Source organism: Macadamia integrifolia, chromosome 8, assembly GCF_013358625.1.
Source record: "Macadamia integrifolia cultivar HAES 741 chromosome 8, SCU_Mint_v3, whole genome shotgun sequence".
In the NCBI taxonomy this organism is placed as follows: domain Eukaryota; kingdom Viridiplantae; phylum Streptophyta; class Magnoliopsida; order Proteales; family Proteaceae; genus Macadamia; species Macadamia integrifolia.
Genome location: NC_056564.1, coordinates 16,843,835 through 16,870,260, shown reverse-complemented (window position 1 = coordinate 16,870,260; position 26,426 = coordinate 16,843,835). Strand labels below are relative to the sequence as shown.

The 26,426-nt window shown below is 36.6% G+C and overlaps 1 protein-coding gene and 1 long non-coding RNA gene across 6 annotated transcripts in view; both read right to left on the bottom strand.

Annotated features, from left to right (window-relative positions):
- Window positions 1-3,955, bottom strand: part of LOC122087709 (ethylene-responsive transcription factor RAP2-7-like) — a 4,836-nt gene extending 881 nt beyond the window's left edge. Inside the window, exons 1-9 of one of the 4 annotated variants that reach the window (XM_042656914.1) lie at window positions 2,398-3,954; window positions 2,214-2,239; window positions 2,052-2,082; window positions 1,812-1,899; window positions 1,577-1,722; window positions 1,283-1,327; window positions 1,067-1,170; window positions 833-981; window positions 509-625 (exon numbers count right to left, since the gene is read on the bottom strand). In XM_042656914.1, the coding sequence (XP_042512848.1) occupies window positions 509-625; window positions 833-981; window positions 1,067-1,170; window positions 1,283-1,327; window positions 1,577-1,722; window positions 1,812-1,899; window positions 2,052-2,082; window positions 2,214-2,239; window positions 2,398-2,978 (1,287 nt within the window). In that variant the 5' untranslated portion in view covers window positions 2,979-3,954. Of the gene's footprint in view, window positions 1-508; window positions 626-832; window positions 982-1,066; window positions 1,171-1,282; window positions 1,328-1,576; window positions 1,723-1,811; window positions 1,900-2,051; window positions 2,083-2,213; window positions 2,240-2,397 lie in introns of all 4 variants that reach the window. The other 3 variants (XM_042656915.1, XM_042656916.1, XM_042656917.1) reach the window with 3 other exon arrangements.
- A 13,821-nt stretch (window positions 3,956-17,776) lies between these two features.
- LOC122086995 lies at window positions 17,777-26,418 on the bottom strand. 2 transcript variants are annotated; one of them, XR_006142621.1, is made up of 4 exons: window positions 24,669-26,418; window positions 24,454-24,565; window positions 23,842-24,241; window positions 17,777-19,365 (listed from the first exon to the last, which is right to left on the bottom strand). It is a non-coding gene; the product is annotated as an uncharacterized LOC122086995 (long non-coding RNA). The 2 variants fall into 2 exon arrangements; XR_006142622.1 differs by having other exon boundaries at window positions 23,872-24,241.
- Window positions 26,419-26,426: the final 8 nt, after the last annotated feature.

Below are 26,426 nucleotides of genomic sequence, written 5' to 3'. Positions count from 1 at the left end.
CCCCCTCCCAAAAAAAAAAAGAAAAAAAAAGAAGAAAAAAAAACCCCCCAGCATGCTGGATATGTTGCAGCATGTAGGAAAGACAACAGCAAATAAAAGTTCACATGTATCAAAAAGAAACCCTCCACAGGTCAAGCTAGTGACAAAAAATTGGGGATATTTTCCGAATGAAAATGGCTTGGGCATTCCACAGGCAGATCAAAGCGTGTATATATGATAACTAAGAAGATGAAATTGGGGACAATCCTATTTCAGCCAAGAAATAAAAAAGACCAGCACAATCTATGGATTAAAGTTTAACAAAAGAAAAAAATTGGATAGTGAGAGCCAAGTACACAATTTGTTCATTTGGATGGGATTGGGGGAGGATGGTGCAATTTCAAACAGTGTGACAGCCCTTTCAACTTCTGAAATCTGAGGTGTTACTGCATGTAATGGCCAAGTGCTATGGAAAACATGCCTCCTCTTAGGATAACTCTTAAAAAAGATTATTAAAGAGAAAAATTACCTCAAAAGTGGGAAAGAGACTGGGATATACGCCAGACCAGAGCGGAGGGTGCTCAGATGCCATTGGAGGGACTTGATGGGTTTGATCACCCACTGCTGCCAAATTATGGTTCTCCATCTGCAGTGGCACAACAAAGAGGTCATACATCACCAGTTATATTTAAGGTAGATACAAAACAAAACAACCTACTAAGATCTACTGATTAAGCTAATCGTATCCACAAAGTAAAGAAATTCAACCAATGCAATCATCCTCAACTGTATATGAAAATTGGGTTGATGGAAACAGAAAATGGAATTCTTATGTTTAATCCTAGTAGTTTACCCTTGCTCTCGTGGTATCAGGCATGTTGTGAGTGCCACTATTGAACTGGAAACCACTCATGTTGTCATTTGCCTTAAGATCATCAGCAAAAGGAGGAGGTGAAATCCCTAAGTTCAGATCAAGATTGTGGCTGCTTCCTGCAGCATAACCTTTGAAGAAGTTAGCCATGTAACAAGTCAGAAACAAGTATATACCATATCATTAGAGTAAATGAAAGAGTAGGATCAACGATACCTCCATTGTCCACCTCAGAGACAATCTCCCCTTCATATGTACTTGGTTCAAAGTTGGTAACTGCTTCCCTTCCATTGCATTTGATTGCCGCCTTGTCATAAGCCCTGAGTTCCAGAAAACCAAAATGGAGATTTGTTGGATGGAACCCAATTGAGGTTCAGAATTCAGTGCAAGAAATTCACAATCATGGTGAGTGAAATTCATTATCACTAGGACCTTGCGGCTTCAATTTCGCTGTCGAATAACCCAAGATATATATACCTGCAAGCAAGCATCGTTTCTCATTGATAAAAACAGGGTTCACAAGGTTCCTTTGTTTCTCTATTCTTGGATGAAAAGTAGGTAGACAATAGAAATGTTTTCCAAGAGGAGAAAAAGGCCCTCAGAAGATGTCATTAAAACTTGTTTTCGAGATCATACAAAAGGTTTCTTTTCTCCCTTTAAATAGCAGCATCCAAGACAGAAAAATCAATAAAATGGAAATTTAGCTTCAGGTTAAGGATTTCTCACTTCTTGCCAAGGAACTGCCCCATTCGAGCTTCCCATCGACCACATTTATGAAGTGTCACGCCTCTGTATTTTGAGCTTCCCCTAGAGAATCCAGTGCTCTGGCGGCGTAGTATGTGCACAAATTCTTCCTTGGTCAGGTTCCTCATCTGAAGAGCAATAGAAAAGAGGAATATTTTCCCAATCATAATTCCTATCTACACAGAAATCTCTAAGCAATTGTCTACTCCGCTCCCACCTGTTTCAGATCTTCATCGTAATCAGAAAGATTAAAATTGATGTCTGCATCGACACCCCGGAACTTAATAGCAGCTCGATCATATGCCCTGTAATCGAACAAGAAACAAGATTAAAACTAACATCCCACCCACCCCTCCACCCCAAAACCATAAAAAAGAAAAATACAACAAAAGATACACAGATCTCGAAGAGCAACCCATTCATAACTGAAGTTTTTCAAGTCGGAAACTATATTTACCTAGCAGCAGCATGAGCAGTATCGAATCCACCTGAATGAAAAACCAACAGAGTTAGAGAACGAAAACTCCCCATTAGACGGCCAGAGAACGAATTGATACAACTATATTCAGAAGAAATCGGCAAACAAACAGTAAAATGGAAATTGAGATTCACTCCTCACCCAAATAAACTTGCTTCCCACAGTCCCTGGCAGACAAAAGAGGAATAAGAAAAAGGAAAAGCAAGTTAGTGAACGAAAATTTTCTTGAAACCAGACAACAATAAGGACTCAGAATGGATCATATTCAAGTGCATGAATGAAAGTCATCTATGAAAAAACACAAAAGATTTTTGAAAATATTAACCAGATATGAGATTCCCATCTCCCAGTCCTGCGATAAAAGGTCACACCCCGATACTGAGAGCTTCGAGACCTGGGTCCCCGGCGGCTCTTCTTGACCTTCTGTTGCTGCGGGGGCAAGACCTTCAACTCCTGCTGATTCCCCACGTCGGCCTGGCAGAACGAGAAACCTACCCAATGCGGTCGAGAGGAAGACGAGCCCGAGCGAAAGCCAGCATTAGCAGGATGCCCAGCTCTATCTTCATTCACCGGGAAGAGCTGCTTGGTAAGGAAACCCGGCCGTATAGTGGGATTCCCGTTCTCTGCCTCATCACCGTCGTCATCGTCTTCAACTTCAACGGCGTCGGTGGCGTTACTTCTCTTCTTAAGAATATCGAAGCTGAAGGCGAAGAGGTCACCACGCCTGTCGTGAGTGGAGCAAGAGTCCTCGTCGCCTCCATTGCTGGAAGCTTCAGCATTAACAACGGAAGAATTCGAAGTCCCTGAGTCGTCCATTTGTCCCCCGTAACCATCGGGAAGCTTGTCTACCATCATCTCATCTTCACCGCAGGTCGAATCAGCCGAAACAACATTAAGATCCAGCATAACTCCTACAAATTCGTCGAATTCCCCTCTTACTGAATTTCTGTTCTGGCTTTGAAGATTCCAGAAAGTAGAAAGTGGAAAGTGGGTTCTATATGTAACAGAAGAGCCAGAGCCGGTAAAGGTAACTGCAAGAAAAAGCAGATAAGTTTCTACAGAGCATTGGTGTTTGGGTTTACAGAAACCTCACTCTGTTTCCAAGGCATTTACTTATGTGATCTCTCTCCCCGGATAAAATAACAGAAGGTAAGGAAATGGATTGATCGGATCCAAAAATTCAAGCAGAGGGAAACGATCAAACGCTAAAAAGCAAACTATCAAACGGAGACCTTCACCTAATGAATGACCCTGACCCCCTTCCGCCACCAGAGCAGAGAGAAGTAAAACAAAGATGAAAGCTAAACCAGAGCAGAGACGAACTAAGACAAAGAGGGAAAAGCTTATCAGAGCAGAATTAACAGAGTAAAAAAGCCAATCGCAGGTAGAAGAAGATCAAGAGAAACAAGATGCCCAGTCTTCAAAAGTCGCGAGACCTCAAACAGGGAAGAAACCGATGTGATAGAGAGAGAACCCTAGTCCACAGATACGCATTTCAGAGATAGAGAGAGAGAGAGAGAGAAGGGAAACGTTTTTGTATGATCGTGTGTCGGCTTCAGGTGTTCGTCGTGGAGAAGTGGAATCACCGCCGTCTGTCGGGTTCCAAGGAAGGAGGTCAGACAAGTGGAGAAGAACCCATGCCCCCCCTTCCCACCTAAATAGACCACTTTTAAGACACAGCGATTATGGATTATTCTTCTTCGTCCCTTAAGACTCTATAGATGAGAGAGAGAGGAGAGAGAGGAAATAAAAGGAGATAACGTTGTTACTGTTACTGACTTTAATGTTTTCTGTAACAGAAAGAGAGAGAGAGAGAGGAAAAGCACAAAAAGTAGCAGAAGAAGAGAAGAGGAGATGACAGAGAGAGGGAGTGGGAGGAGAAACAGTGGCGGAGGTGTATGGTATAGGATCTAATCAGAATGGGACGTGCCAAGGAATTACAAATTTCCATTCCATATCGAAATTTTTATATAAAATTAAAAGTAAAAAAAAATCATGATTAAAGAGAAGAATTAGAATTAATTAATTAATTAGTGTAGTCTTCGATTAGGATTAGGGTCACCCAATCTTTCGTTCTTCGTAAAATGTTATGGCGTTGTTTTGGCCCCAAATCCATTTCCTCTGGTCGTTCAGCTCCAATATCAAAAATATCAGGATATTGCGGAGCCCCATTTTAGTCGGGTTTAACCCGACTAAATTCACTCTGGTACGCCGAACACATCGCTATTCGCTACAGCCTACAGCACCATAGGCTGTACTAAGGCCCTGTTTGGCTGTATGAAGTGAATGAAATAAAATTTACAGCGGTAAGGTGGAAGTAAAATGAGATTTAAAGACAAATTTCTGTGCACGTCCACACTCTTTCTTCATTAAACCTTCATTGGATGATTCGGTTTTCTACCCTATCATTGGTGAGAACTACATTTTGTTGTCATATGGATCCCCTCTTCCTTAAAAAAAATTACAAAATAAACTATTAGTTAATTGATTGGAAGTAAAATTGATGTCAAGTGATGCAAAAATATGAAGGAACCATAATATAAGACATGGTTGAGGATTGTTAATGGCCTTCGTACAACCAACACCCCAGCCAATAGGATAGTGAGATGAGGCATCCAAGAAGTGGCTGCTTTATCATTTCACAACTCCTTGTGAGCCTATTGGGTAGAAATTTTTTTCCCTACAAGAAAATAGGAAGTAAAAAATATTTTTAACAAATTTTGAACATAATTAAAGTGATAGTTCTCATATTTAACATGATTATAATTTTTTTTTACCACCTTTTTGTGATTTTATTTGTTTCACTTAACTTCAATTCTTTTTTTCTACGAAAAATAAAAACTTCACTTCCAACCAAACAAGACTTAAAAGGTTGTATGAAACTTGATAGGTATTTTTGGAGTATTCTTAAATACTCCCTAATAGAATATTAGTGTTACTGAAACTTTTTGAACTAGTACATTGAAAGTCCACCGCTCACATGTCTATTTTCAATTTAACCTATTTTTGTAAAACAACAAAACGAAACATTGAAACATTCATAAATATTTCATTGTTAAGAACTTTGAAGAGAGTACGTACATGCTACTATTTCAAAAGGTATATGATGGAATTAGATTATCAAATTTGTCAAATGTACAGTCTAAACCATTTTCGAAAATATATCCAATAGCCATAATTGCTACATCACCATTCGACATGGTACATTTTGGTATGCAATCTAGTTATAACCCTCTAACTGAGCAAGCTTAAAAACTTTTGCATTTTAAAGATATAGAAAACCCAACCCATGTATGTTTTTGTCTTATTTTCATCTAATTTGATTCCTTAATATTTGAAGGGGAGAGGTTCTCTAAGCAAGTGGCATAAGGACCGCACCATTGTGGAAAAATAAAATGACTTCATACATAAGAGAAAAGTAAGTCATTTCATAAGAGAGAGAGAGAGAGAAAGAGAAAGTGTTAATGTACCTCAAGGACGGCATAGATAACCTTTTGCCTTATGTTTAAATGAATGCCGAATAGAAAATTGTCAACTTATGTGGTTTGAAATCATCCATCATAAAAAATGAATAAATATTTATATGTTATTAAGGAATTTATCAAAATACCCCCATAATCCCGTTTGATGGTATCTCAAGATAGAAACCCATATTTAAATTAAACACTAAGGCTAAGGTATGTCAAGATGATTTTTCACCCTAAAAAAAATGTTGAGATTATCACAAATTCGAAAAGGGCCCACCCACAGCATGGCAATGAATACCCAAGCCCGAGATGGTTTTATTTTCGATCACTATGGCTTTAGATTTTTTTTTTTTTTTCTTCAAATGAATTTAGGTTGATGTCGGGCATGAATATGATCCATGCTTCTTCCGGGTTCGTGTTGACCCGACATTTCTCAAATCATTATTTAATATAAATTAATAAATTATATATATATAACCATTATATAATTGTGCGAAGAAAGGAAGGCAACTTGCGAGGGAATATCATCGATAATCGATTCATCGTATAAAAAAAGTTAATAGAAACAAACAGTAACTTGATGGAACAGGTTGTGTTTTTTATGGGCCCACCCGGTTTAGACAGCCTGAAACGTGTCAAAAACGGGTAGGTTGGAACATATCCTATCCATGGATACTTGGATAGGCCCCACATAGAAAGAAAGGTATCAGCATGGTCCCTTAAACATCAAAACTAGGTTTGGAGAAATAGTGAACAATGCCATAAATGGCACAATTCTTGTGGGACCCATTATTTGTTTCCGTGGTTCCGTCATTGAAGGGCCAAGATTTTGTAATTTCATGATTCATCAATATGGTCCCCATTCAACGTTCATGATCGCAAAGATCCAAAACAAAGTGGGCCTAGAATTGAAAGCCCAACATTTGTTATGCGTTTTGGGTTGTGAGATTCTGTGTAATTTACTATTTTTGGGCTAAAATAGTTTTCATATCTCAATAAAGAGTCTCAATCCAAATAGCTCAAAGTGATGATCATAGGTTCTCATTCTTCCTCAAATGGAAAGAAAATTTTAAAATAAATATATATTAAAAGAAAAATAAATAAAAAGTAGAAATAGCTAAGGTTGGTTGGTAACTTTGGTTAATGGTTATTGCCTTATTGGTGGACCCCAGAAGTTGTTGAGAAAAAAAAGACAATAAAAAAGCTTTATTGGTGGACCCCACAAGTTATTTTAAATTTGTAATTTTTGCTCCATTTGGTGGAATCAGAGTTTGTCCTCGAGAGGACCAGAGCCGTACACGTCAAGGGTAACCTTAAGACTGCCAGCTGTCTTTTTAGTTTCCTTAAAAATTAATTTCTCTAATTTTTTTATTTCTAAAAAAAATTAATAAATCAATAAATAATTATTTTCCTTTTTGAGATGAATAGAAAAGGGACGGAAGAAGCCGACGAATAACGGATGCCTATACGGAGTTTTGTCCTTTTACGGGTCAAAATGGTCTACTTACCCAAAATGAGTAACATGTGCGTTCCTCTCCCTTATTACGGTTTCCTAATATAACTACAAGAATACCCCTTCCTTTATCATAAATTACAATCGCAGCCCCAAACTACAAGTGGGCAATAAGGTGTGTCAATTTCCAGCTCGAATTAATTGGACCAACCGAAATCAATTAAAAACCAGACTGAACCGAACCATTATCGCGTTAAAGTTTTATGAACTGGCAGAAAATCGAAATGGATTGACTGAAATCAAAAGCCAAAAAGCATTATAAAGGAAAATTCCAGTAAATTATTATATTCTAACTAGTTTTTTCTTCAACTGAGATAATAAGACTCTTTACACCGACCCATGTCTCCAAGTTATTTTTTTATGCAGAAGTTTACAAATATTGTGTGTTAATAGATATTTTCAATTTGAGTCTTTTCGTGATTGATCTATTACATGGGTTAGGTGTGATTGCGTATGATTAAGATTAGTTTTTGGGTTTGACCCGTAAAATTAGGTAGGTTTCTCCGTACAATCGTACTAATTTTAATGTAATAATAAAAATTACAAAAACTAAAGTTCAGTTTGAATGATAAATTATATGTTGAGTTGAGACCCCCATATGTGCTATTCCATGAGTGTACTATTTGACCAAGTTCCACCACTAGGTGGCTTAAAATAGTGGACCTTGATGGAGCACCGAAGCACAGGAGCAGCATTGTAGATGAAATTGATAAAATACTAAGTTGACATTGTATTTTATGTATTACAAAAACTAAAGTTCAGTTTGAATGATAAATTATATGTTGAGTTGAGACCCCCATATGTGCTATTCCATGAGTGTACTATTTGATCAAGTTCAACCACTATGTGGCTTAAAATAGTGGACCTTGATGGAGCACCGAAGCACAGGAGCAGCATTGTAGATGAAATTGATAAAATACTAAGTTGACATTGTATCTTATGTAGTTTTGAGTGAAATATATACATCACACTTTGTTGGGCACAAAAATCCTCTACGGGAATGTCTATTCATGCGATCCCTCGTTTAGTCCCACATCATTCGTGGATCCCGTTCGCGGTCTATGCTTAAGTCCCTGAGCGCCTCTAAATAAGCCAGTTTTGAAGGAGAGCGAAGGGCTAAACCCAGATCTGGTATCAGAGCCAGGCGGACGGGGGGAGAGTGTGTGCGTGTCTATCATAGACGATCCCTCGTTTAGTCCCACATCGCTCGTGGATCCCGTCCGCAGTCTATACTTAAGTCCCTGGACGCTTTCTCTAGATAAGCCGATTTTGAAGGAGAGCAAAGGGCTAAACCCATATGGTAGTGAAAATTCAGAAAATTCAACCTCTACTGCTCACCACATAGGATTTGAATCCTTCTTTTTAAGTGAGAAGGAAAGAGAATGCGAGATAGATGAGAAACAACAAATTTTTAATTTACACAGTGAAGATAGGAGAGTTGATCCCTTGACCTCTCTTAGGTCCTCCTACAATCTCTTAAAAAGTGTAACAACCAATTGTATAAGCAATTATATACATAAGTTGACATTTATATCTCTCAGATAATAAATGTTGACCATACCCCATATCTCTAATTTTAGGCCCTATGCCATCACAACATTTCACTATTTAGAAGGAAAAGATGTCCATTGAGCCAAGCGCATTGCCAATAAAGTTTTAGCCCTCTCTATTTTTCAATGCATGGTTGGGGCGCAACCTTATAATCAGGACTAACTCAACAATTTTCATGGGAGGAAACTGTGACTCCATTGGATGATTCATACTTAATTAAGGGCATTCTTAGCATCCAATTATTTCCTTCACCTTAGACCAAACAAGTTTAACTAAGAATAAAAGAAGAGAGATCTTATTTAGGATGTTAGTGGACTTATTTATTGGTGCTTATAAGATAAATCTTAATCAATATTATAGTGATTTAATATTTGCAACAGAAAATTTAGTTGGCACTATGACATGCATCATCAAACTCGATATTTAATCATAAGTTCTTCCCAAATGGTAGGGGCATGAGTTGTCCATATTGATAGCACACCTCTTATATCACTTGTCAAGTTTTATTCCAAAACAAGTAAAGGAAGCAGCTACATTGGAGCATAAAGTTTCATAAATTACAAGTACTTTTCATAAATAGCGATGTACATCATCACTAGACCAACCTATATTTTTGCCAACTGCTATGAAACTTTAATTTGACGAAAAACTAAATAACACCAACCATAGTATCATTTAGATAATTCTTATTTCTCAAAAAAAAAAAAAAAACTTTTTGTTTTTCTTAAAAATTCACTTCAACATAAAATTTCATAAATTATGAGAAAGATTTTTCATAAATATTGGTGTACTTTATTAGGGACCCACCTATATGTCAACTGCCATGAAATTGCTATTTGATGACAAGTTAATGATACCAACGCTAATATCATCTACAAATTCTTATTTTTTGATTTTTTTTTAATGCAACCTTTATAACACTTTTGTATACATTAATGTTCAAATTGTATTGTTACTTTGGGGTTTAAAAACCAAATTATTAAGTGGCATTTCACATTCTGAATTAGTTTAAGAATTTGTATTGTAACTTTCATTTCAAAAATTAGAATAGACGTTGAATGAGAATTAATCCGTCTTCTTTGGTTTGGTTGCTAGTTTCCGTGAAAAGCTAAATTTAAATACTATAAAATATTAGAAAACACCAAGATCAACATTTCTTTAAATGGGAAACGAGAACAAGTAAACAATGACAGATGGGTGTCTACTTGGAATTGACAATTCAAGAAAACCATAAATGGATTTAGAATCGAGTTTATTTTCACTCATAATGACGAAAGAATTTCTTAAATCATATCATTACCCTCAGATTGAATTGAGAAGGTCACATCAATTTGGATGAAAATATTCCAAAAGTGAAAAAAAAAAAATCCTCTTTAGATTCATAGGGAGAAATCATTCACATATATTGCTTTTATTTGAAGGAGACGTGACAAGAGAATAGTTATGTGTGATATTTATCAAGCTCTTAATAAGTCTCAATTATAACTACTCTTGATTAACCTGTGGAGCTTGACATGGATTAGTAGTCTAAATCACTACAACCTCTTTACCAAAAAAAAGTCAGTACAACCTCTCTTTTATTTATTTCTATTTATTTTATTTCATTCTATCTTTCTTTTCACGCTTTTTGAATTGAATAAATGATAAGAATTGGAAATGACTTATAATAACATAAGTCTCTCGCCCTTCTTTTTGACTTTTTCATATGTCAGTGTATCTGTCCCTTCTTTTGAGAACGTTTATAGTTTTTCTCAAATGAAATAGTTGCAACTTGCACGTATATCTTTTCACACACAAAATATATGTATATATATATATATATATATAGAGAGAGAGAGAGAGAGAGAGGGGAGAGGGGGTCAATTCAAATGTAGCACACAACTACAGCAATGAGAAAAACGAAATGGAGAACCTTATCTATTTGCGTGTCTCTTGGGTTAACATAACAGTCAATAAGGGGGTGCACAAAGATATTTATAAGAGTTAGGATATTAGTGTTTGATGGAGACAAAAGTCATCATTTTGCCCCCTTTTTTTTGTCTAGGAATTGGCATCATGATCTGGTAGAAATTTTTTATTTAGTATTTAGTCCTTAATTGTGAAGCTTTTCTTTCAATTTTTTTTTTTATTTTTTTTTTTTTTTATTGAAGGGTTTATCATCAACACCCATCTAGTGTGATTTAAAAAAAAAAAGAAAAAATCTTTCCTCAATTCAATCAAAAGGTCATATCCCATTGTTAAAGTGATTCTCCCTTGACCCTAGGGTTTTAAAGAGATTAATTGACCGAAACCAGGTAGATTCAATTTTAACAAAAAAAAAATACAGTATGGATTGGCTGTTCTAGATCAACTAGAATCAAGATAAGTCTTGACTGATGTTGATATGATCCCAAATCTTAATACCTTTTTTCACACATCGGTATGACTTAAGTTGGAAGAAGAAAGAGAGGTGGCTAGCTTAGCTTAGTGGAAACACATTTGATTTGAAAAAACTGATATTCAAAGGAGGAGGCTGTGGGATTAAATCTTATCGTATGTAAATATATAATAATAGATAAAAGAAGAGAAAGTTGATTGTTCAGCCATTTTAATGAAATGGAAGGGCAACTTTGAAAATTTTCTAAAAATATCAGTGACGAAACGAAAACAGAAACATTAAAAGGGAGAGACGGGTCTTTATCACACTAAGGCTCCGTTTGGTATTATTCTAAAAAAACATTTTTGAAGCTTTTTCGTTCTATTGGAACGAAAAAACGGAATCTTCTGTTTGGTGCACTTATGGTCTGTTACTGTTTTTTTTTAACAAAAAATGAAAAAAAAACTGAAAAAACGAGATTGGACGGAACTCCATTTTGGAGTTCTGTCTTCCCAGTTTCGTTCTATTTTACAAAAAAATATATATATATATATCGTTCCCGATAAAAATCTGAAATTTTGAAACACCATTTTTTCGTTTAAAAACTGCATTTTGACACAGAAACTGAAATTTTGGTTATTAATATGAAACGGCATTTCTGGAACATAAACGATACCAAACATGCTCTAAACAAAATCACATAACACAACCACCTGACCAATTAAAAGTCGGCTTCCCAAAATGAAAATAAATTAGAAACAAATCTCGAACGTCCACTGCTTATCCTCTGTTCTCTCTCTCTCTCTCATCTCATCTAGCTGCACAAGACGCAAACATTAATTACAAAAGGGCGCAGATAAAATAAAAAAAAAGAAAAGGAAAAAGTAGTGAAGGGTTCATAATTACATAATTGTGCCCCTCAAGCACGGCACTCTTAGAACCTTTCCTCTTACGGTAACTCCACAACCTTAAATCCTTTTCTCCTACTTCTTTCCTAATAAGGTAACCTCAAATCTCAATTAAATAATAATAAATAGCCAACTAACCAACTACCCGCCGACCGACCCGACTGATTACGACCTCTCTCCCCCACCCTTGGCCCTTTCCCCACTCCGAAGCGTCCAATAAAATAAGACCCGGTCCCCACCTCTTTTACCGGGTCACCCGTCACCCTCCTCAGCTCTCTAACCTAATCGTTAATGCCAACTCAGTTCCACCTTCCGCCAATCTTCATCTGCCACGTAACCCTTACAACCCACGAATCTCTTCTTTTTCTTTTCCTCACTATATATTTTTTTTATTCCATTTTTAATCTCCAAAAGTTGTGGATGTGAGCTTCTCTACTTTTCCTCTCCTTTGGCTCTCTATTGGTTCATATACGACAAAAAAAACCCTTTGTTAAAATATTATATATTTCCCTCTCTAGATAGAGATAGAGAGAGTGAGAAAGATCGTGCGTTGAGTGCAAGCACTCCACCAGTGCACCGTCCACTCGATCTCTATAATCTACGGTAGTGATGCTACAGTTATTTAATTCTATATTTTTTTAATGTTTGAATTTAGAAGAAGGAAGGAAAAAAAATCAAATTAAAAAAAGGAAAAAGAGGGAGAGAGCATCTCCATGTTTAAAAGATGTAATCCCCACCATACTGTAAATGGATAGAAACGGATCTTGACCGAATATCTGCCCTTCCTTTTGTTTAATATATGGGAAAAGGTTTTCTAGAATCTCTGTCTTTCTCTTTTTTCTTCACATAAAATCATGTTATTGTCTTTTATATTATTTTGTCGCCTTTTATTGGTGTACGTTTTTTGTGGTTGTTGCCAATAAGAGCTACGCCCTTATGAGAGGAACGAGAGAAAGACATTGGAAGGCACTACGTATATGCTATGTAGTTTAGCCATAGTAGTATTTTTTTCTTTAATATGTATGAGCAAGAAAATGCTACATGTTTGTGTGGTCATTATGTTAGCATGCAGACCAGTGGGAAGTCGCATGGAGGTATTTTCAGTGGGTTGGGGCAGTGCAATATAGGCACATGCAAGACGCAAGTGGTTAGCTTTCTTTTTACCATATGTATATAGGGTAAATGAATGCTCCCTAGTCGCATAGTCCTTGCACTCAGACACACAAGGTGGCAAAATGATGCCCCCATGCACCCCTTGTGAAACCCAAAAAAACCACCCCCTTTGATGCCCATGTGTGTTTGTGTTCTTTTTCCTAGCATCTTCTCTCTACATCTATGTTGCTTTCATATGAAGTGAATTCCTCTCTCTCTCTCATTAAGTGACCTTGTTGCCCTCCTATGTAAGAAATTGTTCCATCATACATCATCAGTGTACTACTCCTTTGTGACGTTTTCTTAAAAGGATTTTCCATGTTGCCAATGTGGGCGAAGAATCAACGAACCACAACAATGAGTATCTAGAAATAGATACTATTCATGTAAGATCTATATATTTAAAGGGAAAAAGTAGTCTAAAAGGTAACATGGCTCCTACACCTGGATACAAACGATAGTGAAATGACCACCTCACTCCTCATGAAAGATGGAAATCCCGCCTCGCCCCTCCTTGTCCCTGTTGATGCTTCCACAGGTATTTCCATTATATTGACCCCACATTGGCGTAGGACAACACTGTCTTTTACGAAAACCTCTCATATTTAAAATAAAATAATTCATAGAGAAATTACACTCTTGCATCATAATGCATAATACCTTATATAAAATAGAAATACATGAAATGACAATCATCCATATTACTATAGGGGACACATTTGTTCTATCAGTAGTCATATTTATTGTCCATTTGTTTTGACGGTTGCTTTCTACCTTTCTCTCTTTTCGAAAACGTCTAACCTAGGAGAGCAACCACATTGATGTATGAAGAGTGGACTTTTTCTTTGATAGGAATGGAGAATGGACTTTAGAGAACTCCATTATGCACTGCCATGTTTTCTTTCTTTCCTTTCTTTCAAGACTGGTAGGTTTAGAGGGTAGTTGTAGAGTATACAACCTAAGTTTCGCCACATGAAAAATGATGTGGTAATTTTAATTTTATGGATATTCAAGAATTATTGTGTTGATCAAAAGTAAAAATTTAAGATGGTTTGGTATGCAGTCTTAAGTAGATTCATACTCATACATATTCTAAAACTTGATTTTTTTTTTTTTTTATCACTTCTGATTGCATTTTAGATTCATAATCTATTACGAAAATGCATACAAAACACAAATCTAATTTAGATTCAATTATATATTTTGTCTACCGCCCTATCCTTTTATAATTGTCCGTAATTCTTTTGGATAGACATGAATTTTTTTCAATGTTCCCTGGTTGACTCAATAAACGTCATTTGGTTTGAAGCTTAACAAATGGAGGATATGACACCTTGTGGTAAAACCCACAACATGTTAGCATGGAAAATTGAGTTGCTCAGTTAATTAGGTGCCTATCTTGTCGGAGCAAGCCTAAAATTTTGGTCTTGAGTTTAAGTCTTTCCATGTATATGTTGGGTTAGTTGCTATTGTTGTCCTCTTCGGGTCCTCTTCAGGTCTTATTCTTTCACCCTTGGTTGCGGTCTTGGAACACTATCATCGCGATCAATGAGACCAAGTAAGAGTTAAGGGAAAAAAAAAAGAAGAAGAGGATAACCCGTATGCAATTAAGAGGTGGTCCTGAAAATGTCTGCATCAACTAAAAATGAATCTGATGTGAGTTTTTGATATCTACTTCTGGGCCTACAATTGTTGATATAATCCTAAACATGAAATAGATTAATTCCAGTAAGCAACTTAAGAAAAAAGGGAAACTAATAAAAGGAAAAATAATAATTGAGAGAGAGAGGGGTGGGGTGGTTAAGGGGCTAGGGTTTCCTTTTTGGTGTATTGTCGGCAAAGGGTACGAGGTTTACGGACGTCGCCTGCCTAGGGGAACGTGGATGCTTCCTCTCCATTCGTGGAAAGTCTTCACTTCCACATCTTCTCTCTTCCCCTTCCCCCATTGTCAAACTTTCTCTTTTTAATATCAATTTTTTTTACACTATTTTATTCCTTTAGGGAATAATAATGTCTGAGAGAGATAAAAAGAAATATTATTTCTATGCGTTGTCTTTTTAATTTTGTCTCTAGGAAATAATGGTTGAATCTTTTCCACTTCTACCTATAAAAAAAACTATTATTGCCCACCCGCCTCATAACTGATATAAAAATACAGGGTACCCTAACCCTCTCTCTCTCTCTCTCTCTCTCTCTAAAACAGGCTTTGAATATTTTGTTAGGTACAAAAAATAGGGTTTGAATTTAAAAAAATAAAACCAATTAGAACCGATGTTTTAACATTTTTAAGGACTGAGATTTTTTGCACCCACCCCCCTATGGACGGGGAGATCTAGGTAACTCGATTGTGGGAGTGGGGGAGAGGGTGAGGGCGAGGGTGAGGGTGAGGGTGAAGAGTTGGGGTTTTTGACCCTTTAATCTCTTCAATCCTTAGGTTGAATTCACCATGCGATAAAAGAAAACTTTATTTATGTTGTAATGTTAGGATTTTTTTATACAAAGATCAAATGAGTTTCATGGGCAGACATCAGAATTAACCTTAATCAATTTCAATATGCTCTTGATTCTTAAATCCATGTTCTAAAGATCAATCATCGGAATTTTTTTTTAAAGGGGAGGGGAGGGGAGCAGAATTAACCCATCAATCTGAACCAATCAATTTGTAGGTTAATGGGTTTTCTTTACATGCCTTGCCTTAGGTATTTAAGGGTACATCTTAAACCGTGTTCATTCTCATTGTCTCACACATTTTTCTAGTACATATGTAAAATTAATATATCTAATCTCAATTCCGATCTAATATAAATCTAAATCTAAATCTAAATCAGCTAGGATTTGGATCCCCATTTCGTTCTCTTAAACCCTGATTTGAAAACCTCCCCCTCCCCCTCCTCTTCTTTCTCTGAAAGCACCCAAAAAAGGAATTTTTTCCCTCAACTTCTCCACCCCAATTTTTCTCAAGCACCATAGTAGAGGCTGTTACACAAATAAATCATCCAAGCAAAGCTAAGAAGGTATTAACATGTTTGTTTACCACATTATTATTCAGATTACTTATTTGACTTTATTAATTTCTCTATTCTCTCTTAATGAATGGTCCATGCACCATCTTTTCTATACTGGGATGCTGTTAATGGACCATGTCTTATTGATTGGAGACAACCCATTTATCTTTTAATCTCCTATAGGGACCTAATATTTGGTTATGTTCATGTAAATAACACCAATCTTGTCAATTTTTAGATAAGACTGATGCCCACTTGCTCTCAAGAAGGTTGCAGTTGACAATGACAATAGCTTATTATAAATCAAAGCTTCAATTTGAATTATTTTAAATAGAAATGACTCTTAGTACTAAACCTCTATAACAATCTTTTATCTTTTTTTTCTTTCCCTTACCATTATATTATTGAAGTATAAAGGTTCGAGGAGATTAAGAAGTCCAAGGGATAATAAATAAAATTATTGAATCGAGGAAGAATTAGTCTGAACAACACAAGTGGGTAAAGCTCAATTCAGATATGAAAGACAAATATCACATTCAAGGTTTGAATATATTTTTATCCTTCTAATATAAAACCCAAGGCTGGTGGAAGATTAGCAGAACATGACAACATTGTATAGGTTTTAAAAAAATTTACACATTACTTAATCCTTCATTATTGTCCTATGTGACCCAGTACATGTTTAGAAACAAACTAATAAAAAAAAATTAAAAACCTAAAAATGAAAAAAACAGAGAAGGAAAATTCCTGGAAACCATCCTAGTTTTGGACTATTCTCTAGTGTTTTAACTTATTTATCTAATCTCAGAAGAAGATTATACAGTTCTCCTTTTTCTATACACAAAAACAAGCAATCTACATCACAGTTCATTGAACTTTTCACACTTTTTTATTTTCCTGTCTTTCTTTATTTCCACAATTAGATCACTACCTCTTCATAGCTCTCAAAGTCCAGATCTTGACAACAAATGATGAGTACTCACTACTCATGGATCACGTGCAGTGGGTGAGCTTGAATGAAGTTTAAGTCTACCATTAATGTATCCACAAAAAGGCCCAGAAATCCCCAAGCTTTTCAGGAACAGTGACACCAATCAGCCAGGATCTCCAATAGTTTTAGATGCTTTTAAACTATTGAGATCAGTAGAGTGTGCAGAATCAAACCTCTCTTATCAAATCATCGCAACACCCACCACCACCGCATCCCCCAAGATAAACTTTAACCTATTTCCCCCATAGTAATCAAATGGCACAAAAATCCTTTCTACTGGACCTTAACAAATATATATCTGAACCATGCATCTGGAAGTTACTCTCTCTCTCTCTCTCTCTCTCTCTCTCTCTCATACATATATAAATATATATATATATATATGTATCAGCTTATGCTTTGCATGGGATTGCTGACTTGTATAAATACCTAAATTACTTCCATGTATCATGATACAAAACGGAGATTTCTCATTCTGAGAATAACTTGCCGACCCTCTAAACAAAAAGGGGGTCCAAGAACCTACCAATTTTCATCAGGAAATCATCATTGTATAGTATAGTGCCATACTGTCATTACATCACCAAGCTTATATAATGCAAAGCTAACAGTCAAAAATAGGCCATCTATCTTTCTATCCTCTTCGAGGCTTCAAATAAGTTGTTCAGTCTCACTTCAAAAATAGGTTCTTTTTGGCTTGCCTAAACAAAGCTCAGATATTGAAAATAATCACATCATCCCTATGCAGCACCAATCCAGCATATGAAATCACTGCTATTTTTTATATAGTTCCATCATACTCAACAACTACAACATCCTATGGTAAGTTTTTTCCAACTCACACATGGGACATTTTTGCACATCCAAATCTGCTTTTATTGGCTTTGAGTCAAGCTCACTTACTCAAAATAAGAATGCACTCCTGGACTAAGAGGAGAAATATTTTAGAAATTCAATTTCAACTTATGCACCTGTGAATAGAAGAGAATGCTTGGATAACTGATATAGGATGGCCTGTTCAAACCATCACATACTGATTGATATAGTTTATTACCTCTCTGAGTGAATCATGCTAACTTCTCCCTGTTTGAAGTCAGTGATGTCATTGTGTCCGGCATTTGTCACCAAGTAAACTCAAGAAGGTTCCAAAATTGATCCCAAGAATAATATTGGTAGTACAAGATAATAATGGGAAGATTTAAACATGCAGGCCGCCTGTCTATTAATTACAAAAAACACTGCTATATTTCTTTGGTAAGAAAAAAATCATAATAACATGTACCTTGATGGTAGGCAGGCACTGGAAATCTGGAACTCCAGTGCCCGTTCATTGAATACCCCACCTAGAAGTGGCAATGGATCATGTTGATTCATTTCAGATTCATGTCCTGAAAAATTAACCGAACTCAAAAACGTGTCAAGAGTATCCCAGCACAAATATGCGCTGTTAGTAAATTGGCCATGTTTAGATCAAGAGATTGAACTCATCAGTTTCAATGGGTTGGGTTAAAATCATGTCTATGGGGTCAAAAAATTTTCAGTGCAACGATGAGAACTTGACTCCTAACCTCATGCATAGAAGCATGCGTCCAACCACCAAGCTGCACACCTAATCAACGTTCATGTGTAAAAAGGGCCATTAACTAGTGCTGGTCCCACCTATGCGAGGTCCTGAGAAGGTTGAATTCGGAATCTGTCCTAAACTATTTTTTGCACAAAGTGACTGCCTTCAAGAGTAAATCCAGGCATACTTTTCTATTGCTCTAAACAATGGCCCCTTGATCAATATTCATGTATAATATATATATATATATATATAGATATAACATGTATTTATAATACATTATATATTTATTTAGGTTTTTACTGTGAAGAAGTTGAAATCAAACAAGTGGGCGTACATCATCGTAGATGACCTGTTTATTAATTGTGCCCTTTTCTATTGCGTTGAAGTTTCCTTCATCCAAACCCTCCTAACTTTGTCCAGTGTCCATATTGAGTTGGTGAGTCATGTAGAAAATAGCCACACCTAATACCATCTAGGCAGTTCATAATTACTGATTCTCTGGCAGAGGATGTGTTTTTGCAATGGAAAGTAAGGCGGGAACCACTCACTCCAAAAGGGATATGGCACTCATACACTCTTTGGTTCAAGGAACTCCCACAGAGTTTGGTTAACAAAATGATCCTCAGCGTCTGTGACTAACCTTGACAATGAATTGTGCATATCTCTAACCCCATTACTTCTCTTCCGTCATCACCAAATAATGAAATCCCTGATTGAGTCACAGTGTAATGGAATGCAAGTGAGGAGATAATGGAGATTTTGCCACCTTAATAAACCTCTGACCTGCAAACGAAAATAAAGTAAATATGCATGGTGTTGAATTTAACTTGCATATCGCAAAATCCTTCACTAGAGTCAATTATTACAATGACATAAAAAATTTAACATAAAGGCATATTTTCTAAACAATGGAACAAAGATATAGAAGCAAAAAAATTATAATTTACTGAAAATCAATGAAATTAATAAAGCAAATAAAAAAATTTAGATAATGAAGCACCCAGTTGTAGAAATTTTTCTTTTTCTAAATCATGAATAAGAAAAAGTATTTATTTGTACAGGAAAACAACAGCAGAAAAATACTCAGTTAAAGCTAAAAGAGAAGCACAAGAACAGCATATATTTTACAACTAGGGATGGCAGCAGCACAGGCATGGCAGATTTAGCCAATATGAAAGCTGTCCCACTTAAAACATTGGTCAACCCAGACCTGCCCTGTGAAAATGCATGGGGGTTACCAATTTACAACTTGCAAGACAACTGGGGGTTGGGGTTCTCATTTTCAAAAATCCTGGTCCTGATGCTGAACTGTCTTTATCATACAAGACCCAGGCCTTCAGGGGTGGGGCTGGAGTGATCCCTATTTAACCTGCCCCATTTCCAATCCCTATTTACAACCATTAATGTGCTATCAAAAAATATTCCTTAGACAAGCCCACATGTGGACACAGAGAAAAACTTGGAATATGAAAGGTGTTAGAGTACATAGTAAGGGTATGATGAGAAATAAACTTGTATTTACCTTTTAGGTATCTACATGAATGTGTAACGGTATTTATGTAATTTTAGATTAGCTACTTTGAATTAGAAAAGATAGGGAGGAATTAATCCCTCACCTAACCCTTTCCACACAAACCCTTCTCTCCGTTCTTTCTCCTCTTCTTGCTTTCTTCTTAGTATTTCAATCTACCATAAGTTAGAGAGCATGGTATCAGAGCAGGTATGAGGGTCGACCAGCAACCTGCACTCCTACTGTGCCTCTAGATTTAGAGCCCTAGAATAATAGTAGAGGGACCAGAAGAGGCTATGGCATGTGAGAAGAATGGAATAAGGTTTACAGCTTTTAACCAGAAGATTGGAGCAAGAATGGAAGAGGTCTAAACAGAGCTATCGCTAATCTTGGTTTGAGCTCCTTTTTCTCTATCGGCATCATTTGGAGGTGAGTTCAGGACCCTTGAAGTCTCCCTAGGGTCAACGCCACCATCATCTCTTAAGCTAAAAAACCGAGTCAATTTGTCTACAACTACAATACAACATAAAATTAAAAAAATAAAAATAAAATAAAAATAAACGAAGAAGAAGGAAGATATGGGTGATGATCACAAAAAACCATTCATAACATCATACATGAATTAAAATATTAAACTGTTTAATTAACAAGTGATTATTCCATCTCGGCAAAAGGGGGTCTGACTATCATTCTTGCGCCGTCCTTGCAACATTGGCTAGTGCTTGGAAGAAAATGGTGGTTAACACGCCAAAATTTGCACTCGTAAATTGAAATATATTACAATCACGTGCCAAGTTTTCTTTGTGAGATAGAACGAAACTATACATGCCATGCTGTCATCGTCTCTAGGTGGGTGACAAAATGGGGTGTCTACACTTGGATTCCTTGATGTGGAGAAGATGAGAGGTCCAATGTGGATGCGCTGACTGTTGTTGCCGCCATTGATGAGTTCGATCCCAAGCAGGTCTTGAGGTTCCATTTGAGTAGGGTCACACTTATTCAAGTTTGAGCTATTGCTGCCACTATTCTCAAGTCTGAGAAGGTTGTGCGAAATGAGAGAGAGAAGAGGAGAGGAGGAAAGAGAGTACAAAAAGGTCGTGCCACTAATGTTATCAAACGCATCCCTAACTTGTAGAACTAATTTTGAATAGGAAAAAAAATAATTCAAAAATATTCCTTTGAAACAGAAATGTTACTAATGTGATTGCCAATTGACAGGATCACAATAGCTACCCAAAAGAAAGAATTAGAGAAAATAAATAACTCACAATCTAATGGTATGATCACCATCAAATTCTGGTTGAAGGAAGGTCTAATGGTGTGGAACGAATCCCCAAAGTATGACATAAATCAGATAATAAGATTAGGGTAACAGATTATGTTTCAGAAACAGCAAGTTAAAACACCAGAAATTTAGGAACTTCAGTAATTTTGAATCCAGTGGTTAGATCAAAACTAAACTTGGACTGTGTATGTTCCCTTTAGTGTGAGGAACAAAAACAAACCCGCCAAGAATCATTCCAATCCGAAGGTTGGATGTCCCCAGGTCAGGACTCCTAGATGCAGCAGGAAAGCATCCAAAACAGGGGTGAGGAATACTCAGTATTGGGTTGATCAATCCCACAGAAAACAACAGCAGATTATTAGCTAGTGAGTAAAGCTAATGATATGAGCATTCCAGTTCAATGGGACTCTGATCAAATAATCTCAGATTCAACATTTAAAACCGTAGGATGATAGAGACTAATCTGCAGTTGATTGATCTTAAAGCAGAACTGATACCTCAGGTGCATCAATCAAGAACTGAAGAGTTCTAATAAATTGAAAGACTGTAAACAGAACAGTTACTTGAATGTTACAGAAGGAGAAGAATGAACAAGCAGCAAATAGGAATACTCATTGTTGGGTTGATGAATCCCACAGAAAACAACAGCAGATTATTAGCTAGTGAGTGAAGCTAATGATATGAGCGTTCCAGTTCAATGGGACTCAAATCAAATAATCTCAGATTCAACGTTTAAAGCCGTAGGATGATAGAGACTAATCTGCAGTTGATTGATCTTAAAGCAGAACTGATACCTCAGGAGCATCAATCAAGAACTGAAGAGTTCTAATAAATCGAAAGACTGTAAACAGAACAGTTACTTGAATGTTACAGAAGGAGAAGAATGAAGAAGCAGCAAATAGGAATACTCAGTATTGGGTTGATGAATCCCACAGAAAACAACAGCAGATTATTAGCTAGTGAGTGAAACTAATGATATGAGCGTTCCAGTTCAATGGGACTCAAATCAAATAATCTCAGATTCAAAATTTAAAACCGTAGGATGATAGAGACTAATCTGCTGTTGATTGATCTTAAAGCAGAACTGATACCTCAGGTGCATCAATCAAGAACTGAACTACTGAAGAGTTCTAATAAATCGAAAGACTGTAAACAGAACAGTTACTTGAATGTTACAGAAGGAGACGAATGAAGAAGAAGCAAATATGACCAACCATCCCCCACCTAGCCTCAACTGGAATCCCGCAGCCATTAAAGGTATCCCACCAACATAACACTGCATCTCACAGCAAATCTGAATCTTACAGAATAAAGGAAACACTAAAGCCAAAATCTCATTAATCAAATTCATGTACAAGGCTGGATCCCCTTACAAATTTATATAAAAGACTTGAAAACATACTCAAACACTAAAAAGGAAAGGCCTAAACCAATAAAGTAAAATAAATTGACAAGGAAACAAAAATCATGAAAGAAATTGACTCAAAACAGGACTGGACTTTTAGAATCCTAATCCAGCCTAACAAAAAACACTTCATAACAATTAAAATAAAGAAATAAATGCACACACTTAACTAATTTGAAGATATAGATTCTATCCACATTATAGGCCCTTTAAAGTGGCCCACTATAATGAAAACACATTGGATCGAAGGGCCAACACATACATAACCCCATTATGTATTATCTGTATCAGTTACAAAACAGAGCCTTAAGCCCATCTACATTAACAACTTTAACACATAACACAATGTTACCAAAATATTGATACCACTCTTTAATTTATAGGAGGATTCCAAATTTCTGTTAATTACATTTCTTATTCTCAAAGAAAAGAAAAGGAAAATTATCACATAAACACACCAAGACTGTGATGAATGTTTATTATCGACATATTCAAAATTCAATGCATTATTTTCAGATATTCATGGACCCTCACACGAATAACCTAAATACACACTAGAATATCGTTTCCGATATTGATTTTTATCTTCAGAAGACCATTCCTTATGAATATTCAGGAAATAAAAGCCTTGTTACATATTTTCATCTAACATTTCCCTGGAGAGGATAGTCCAACATAGAAGTCTCTTTTATTTATTTATTTATTTATTTATTTATTTATGTCTCAAGATAACAATGTAAAACAATCAGCAGTAGGAATCAATGCAGTGTAGAATTTTTAAATCAACTAAATAGATGCTGATTCCCCAACTTAACGATGGGAAAACAGTGATATTTTCTTCATCTTTCTCAAACTATTAACACAACACACAACTTAAGTGGTTTTAATGTAAATAATTCCAAAAGTATCTAATACATCTGTAAATCTGAATAGAAGCTTAACAATTTCTAAGAACTATCTATACAACATTTCATAATAAGAATGCGTAAAATTCCCATGACAAAATTTCTAAATAACAGAAAAAATAAAATTATAAGTTAGATTTAAGTAGAAATTTACCAGCAAACTGAGGGTGGAAAAAAATCATACTTGAGTTTTGCCATTTCCTGCTGGGCCATTCAACTCTATCGAAGTTCCAAATGGTATTCCTCCATATATTGTCAAGCCCCTTTAAACATGTGGAGAGCAGGAAAGATGTCGAGACAAGCATGCATTTCGGACCTGTTCCTCCATCAGGGACTGATCATGGAGGCAGCTATAATAACCATTTAAGCTAAGAAGGCAACAAATGGACTGAGCTGCTGCTACAACCAGTTCGTCGTAATAATCAGGGAAGGGTATATGGTTCCAACTGGACATGGTGGACAGGCCTTTTCGCTGATGTGAACCATTACTGTTATTCAGCCAGCACCACATCGACCAACTCCATTAGCTCAAATTCAAGCAAACACAAGGCATCCTGAATGCAAGCCAACCAGCAAAAGGCATTACATCATAACCATTATCGAATGATTCACATGTAAAACAGATTGTGAAAATATACCGATTGGATTTTAGCCCCAACCTGACTCAATTAAAATTTTGCGCCGCAAGAAAGTAGATTTTGCAAGCTACGGACGTTTCAATTTACCACAGCACATGAAATCGGCTAGCAAGTTAAATTTGATTTACCTAACAAACAAAAAAGACCCATATTTCTGCAGCTGAGTATCTTTCAATCGAAGTCCTTAACCTCCACTCGAGTTGGATTCCACCTCCCCGTTCACTTTCAACCGCTCATCTTCTAATAGGCGAAGTAAAAGTAGATTGACCAACATGGGATCAAACTAAAATAAAAAAAAAAAATATATATATATATATATATATTGTTAGTTGAATAGGCTTACCTTCGCGGTTGCCTCTTGCCACTCTCACTGTCTATCTCTCGTGCGCGCGCGCGCGCGCCACTCTTGAAACTCAAATAAACGGGAAAAAGTGCCTTGTTCCTACCGGCTCTTTTTTTTTATTTGGAAACGGTTTACTACAAAGGAAATGCACGTATGTCCGCGCGCACTGTGATACCCCGCCTACTGCCAGGCAGTGAACTCTCCTCATATTGCTTACCCAGGAAATAAGACCTACTGAACGTGATAACGCAGTGACTAAATACTTCTAAATGTCACATCTTGTGATTTTTTAGGTTAATGAGTAAATTTTCTTCTTTTTTTTTAGGGTACAATGACCATATTTATCTTAGATAATTTTTTAAGCATCCCACATAATTTAAATTATTTTTTCCCCCTGATTATAATTTGTCACAATATGATGAATTTAATTTTAAATTTATAATAATGGAAGAGAGAACCAACGTGATCAGCCAATGGGAATATGCACCGAGGCATCCAACATGTGGGCAGGCTGGTCATTACACTATGACAGTGTCTGGGCAGTCTTTTCTCCTATCATAATATATAGTTTCTTTTCTTTCTTTTTTCTTTTTTTTTACCATTAACACTTGTTCCAAGCTTTTTCTAAACCTTGGCCACAAGGTTATAAAACCTCCAATAGGGTCCGAATCAGGTCCTGAATCATCCTTAAATCAGTTTTAAGAAAAACACGTCTTGCCTCTCTTACTCGTAACAAGTGGCCTGCACACCCCCCCACCCTCACCCACCTTGCCTATGATTCCCCTGCACCCCTATAGCTCCTTCAAAGTCGTCCCTCCAGAACATGTTCCCCTTCTGCAAATGGGAGGTAACAACAATTGCAGACAACAGCATCGGTACAGCATAAAACACAACCATTATCGATGGCACCAACAAGAACCCAAACCAGTTCTCCATCGAAGTTGGAAAGGTCCAAATGCACGGAGGAGCAATCTGTGGAGCTACCACTAAATAACAAACCAATAAAGCAGTATAAGCAAACTCGCTTGTCATTGTCCCCTTGGAGCCAACGCCTAGCAAATCATCTGTCTACACCCCTACCCAACTCCCATATTCCCCTACCTCAATTTCTCCTTCCCCATGACACCCACACCAACCCTTTCACTCTACATCCGCTGTTCTCTTCGTTTCACCCCCTTCCTCTCCCCATTCATGTATTTCTGATTCCAAATGTCGCCCTTTGCAGATGTTCAAATCGTCCAGATTGGGGGTCAGCATGAGAACAAACAACAAAAGCCCGTCCCATTTCGACTTTGAAACCGTACCTGGAGAGCAATTCACATTTCCCCAAAGTTAGCCATCCCCAGGTTTGAAGCAATCAGGTGCACTACATGATCAAAAAAAACTTCAGTGTTTAATTTAGGCAATTGGACCTCAATCCAATCCTCCAGATTTAACAAGACATATAGCATGAACCCTCCGGATCCAATACATTTGGTTGGGGAAGGTAACACATAGATTGCTCCAAATGATAAAAGGAAGAATTATACCAAGTAGCACTTCCAGTACTCTCCGAAATGATATCCACAAACCTTATAACAATTACGAGCAGTAATTATAATGTCAATTTTGTTGTGTTGGCGATGGGGGTGTGACTGAAACTTCATCCAGAGGCACAAATCAATGAAAGCAGTAATTGAAGATGTTCCTATAATCTCAAAGCCTCTTCTCTACCAAAGCCAAAAATGAGAGCCAGGGAGAAAAAAAAAAAAAAAAAAA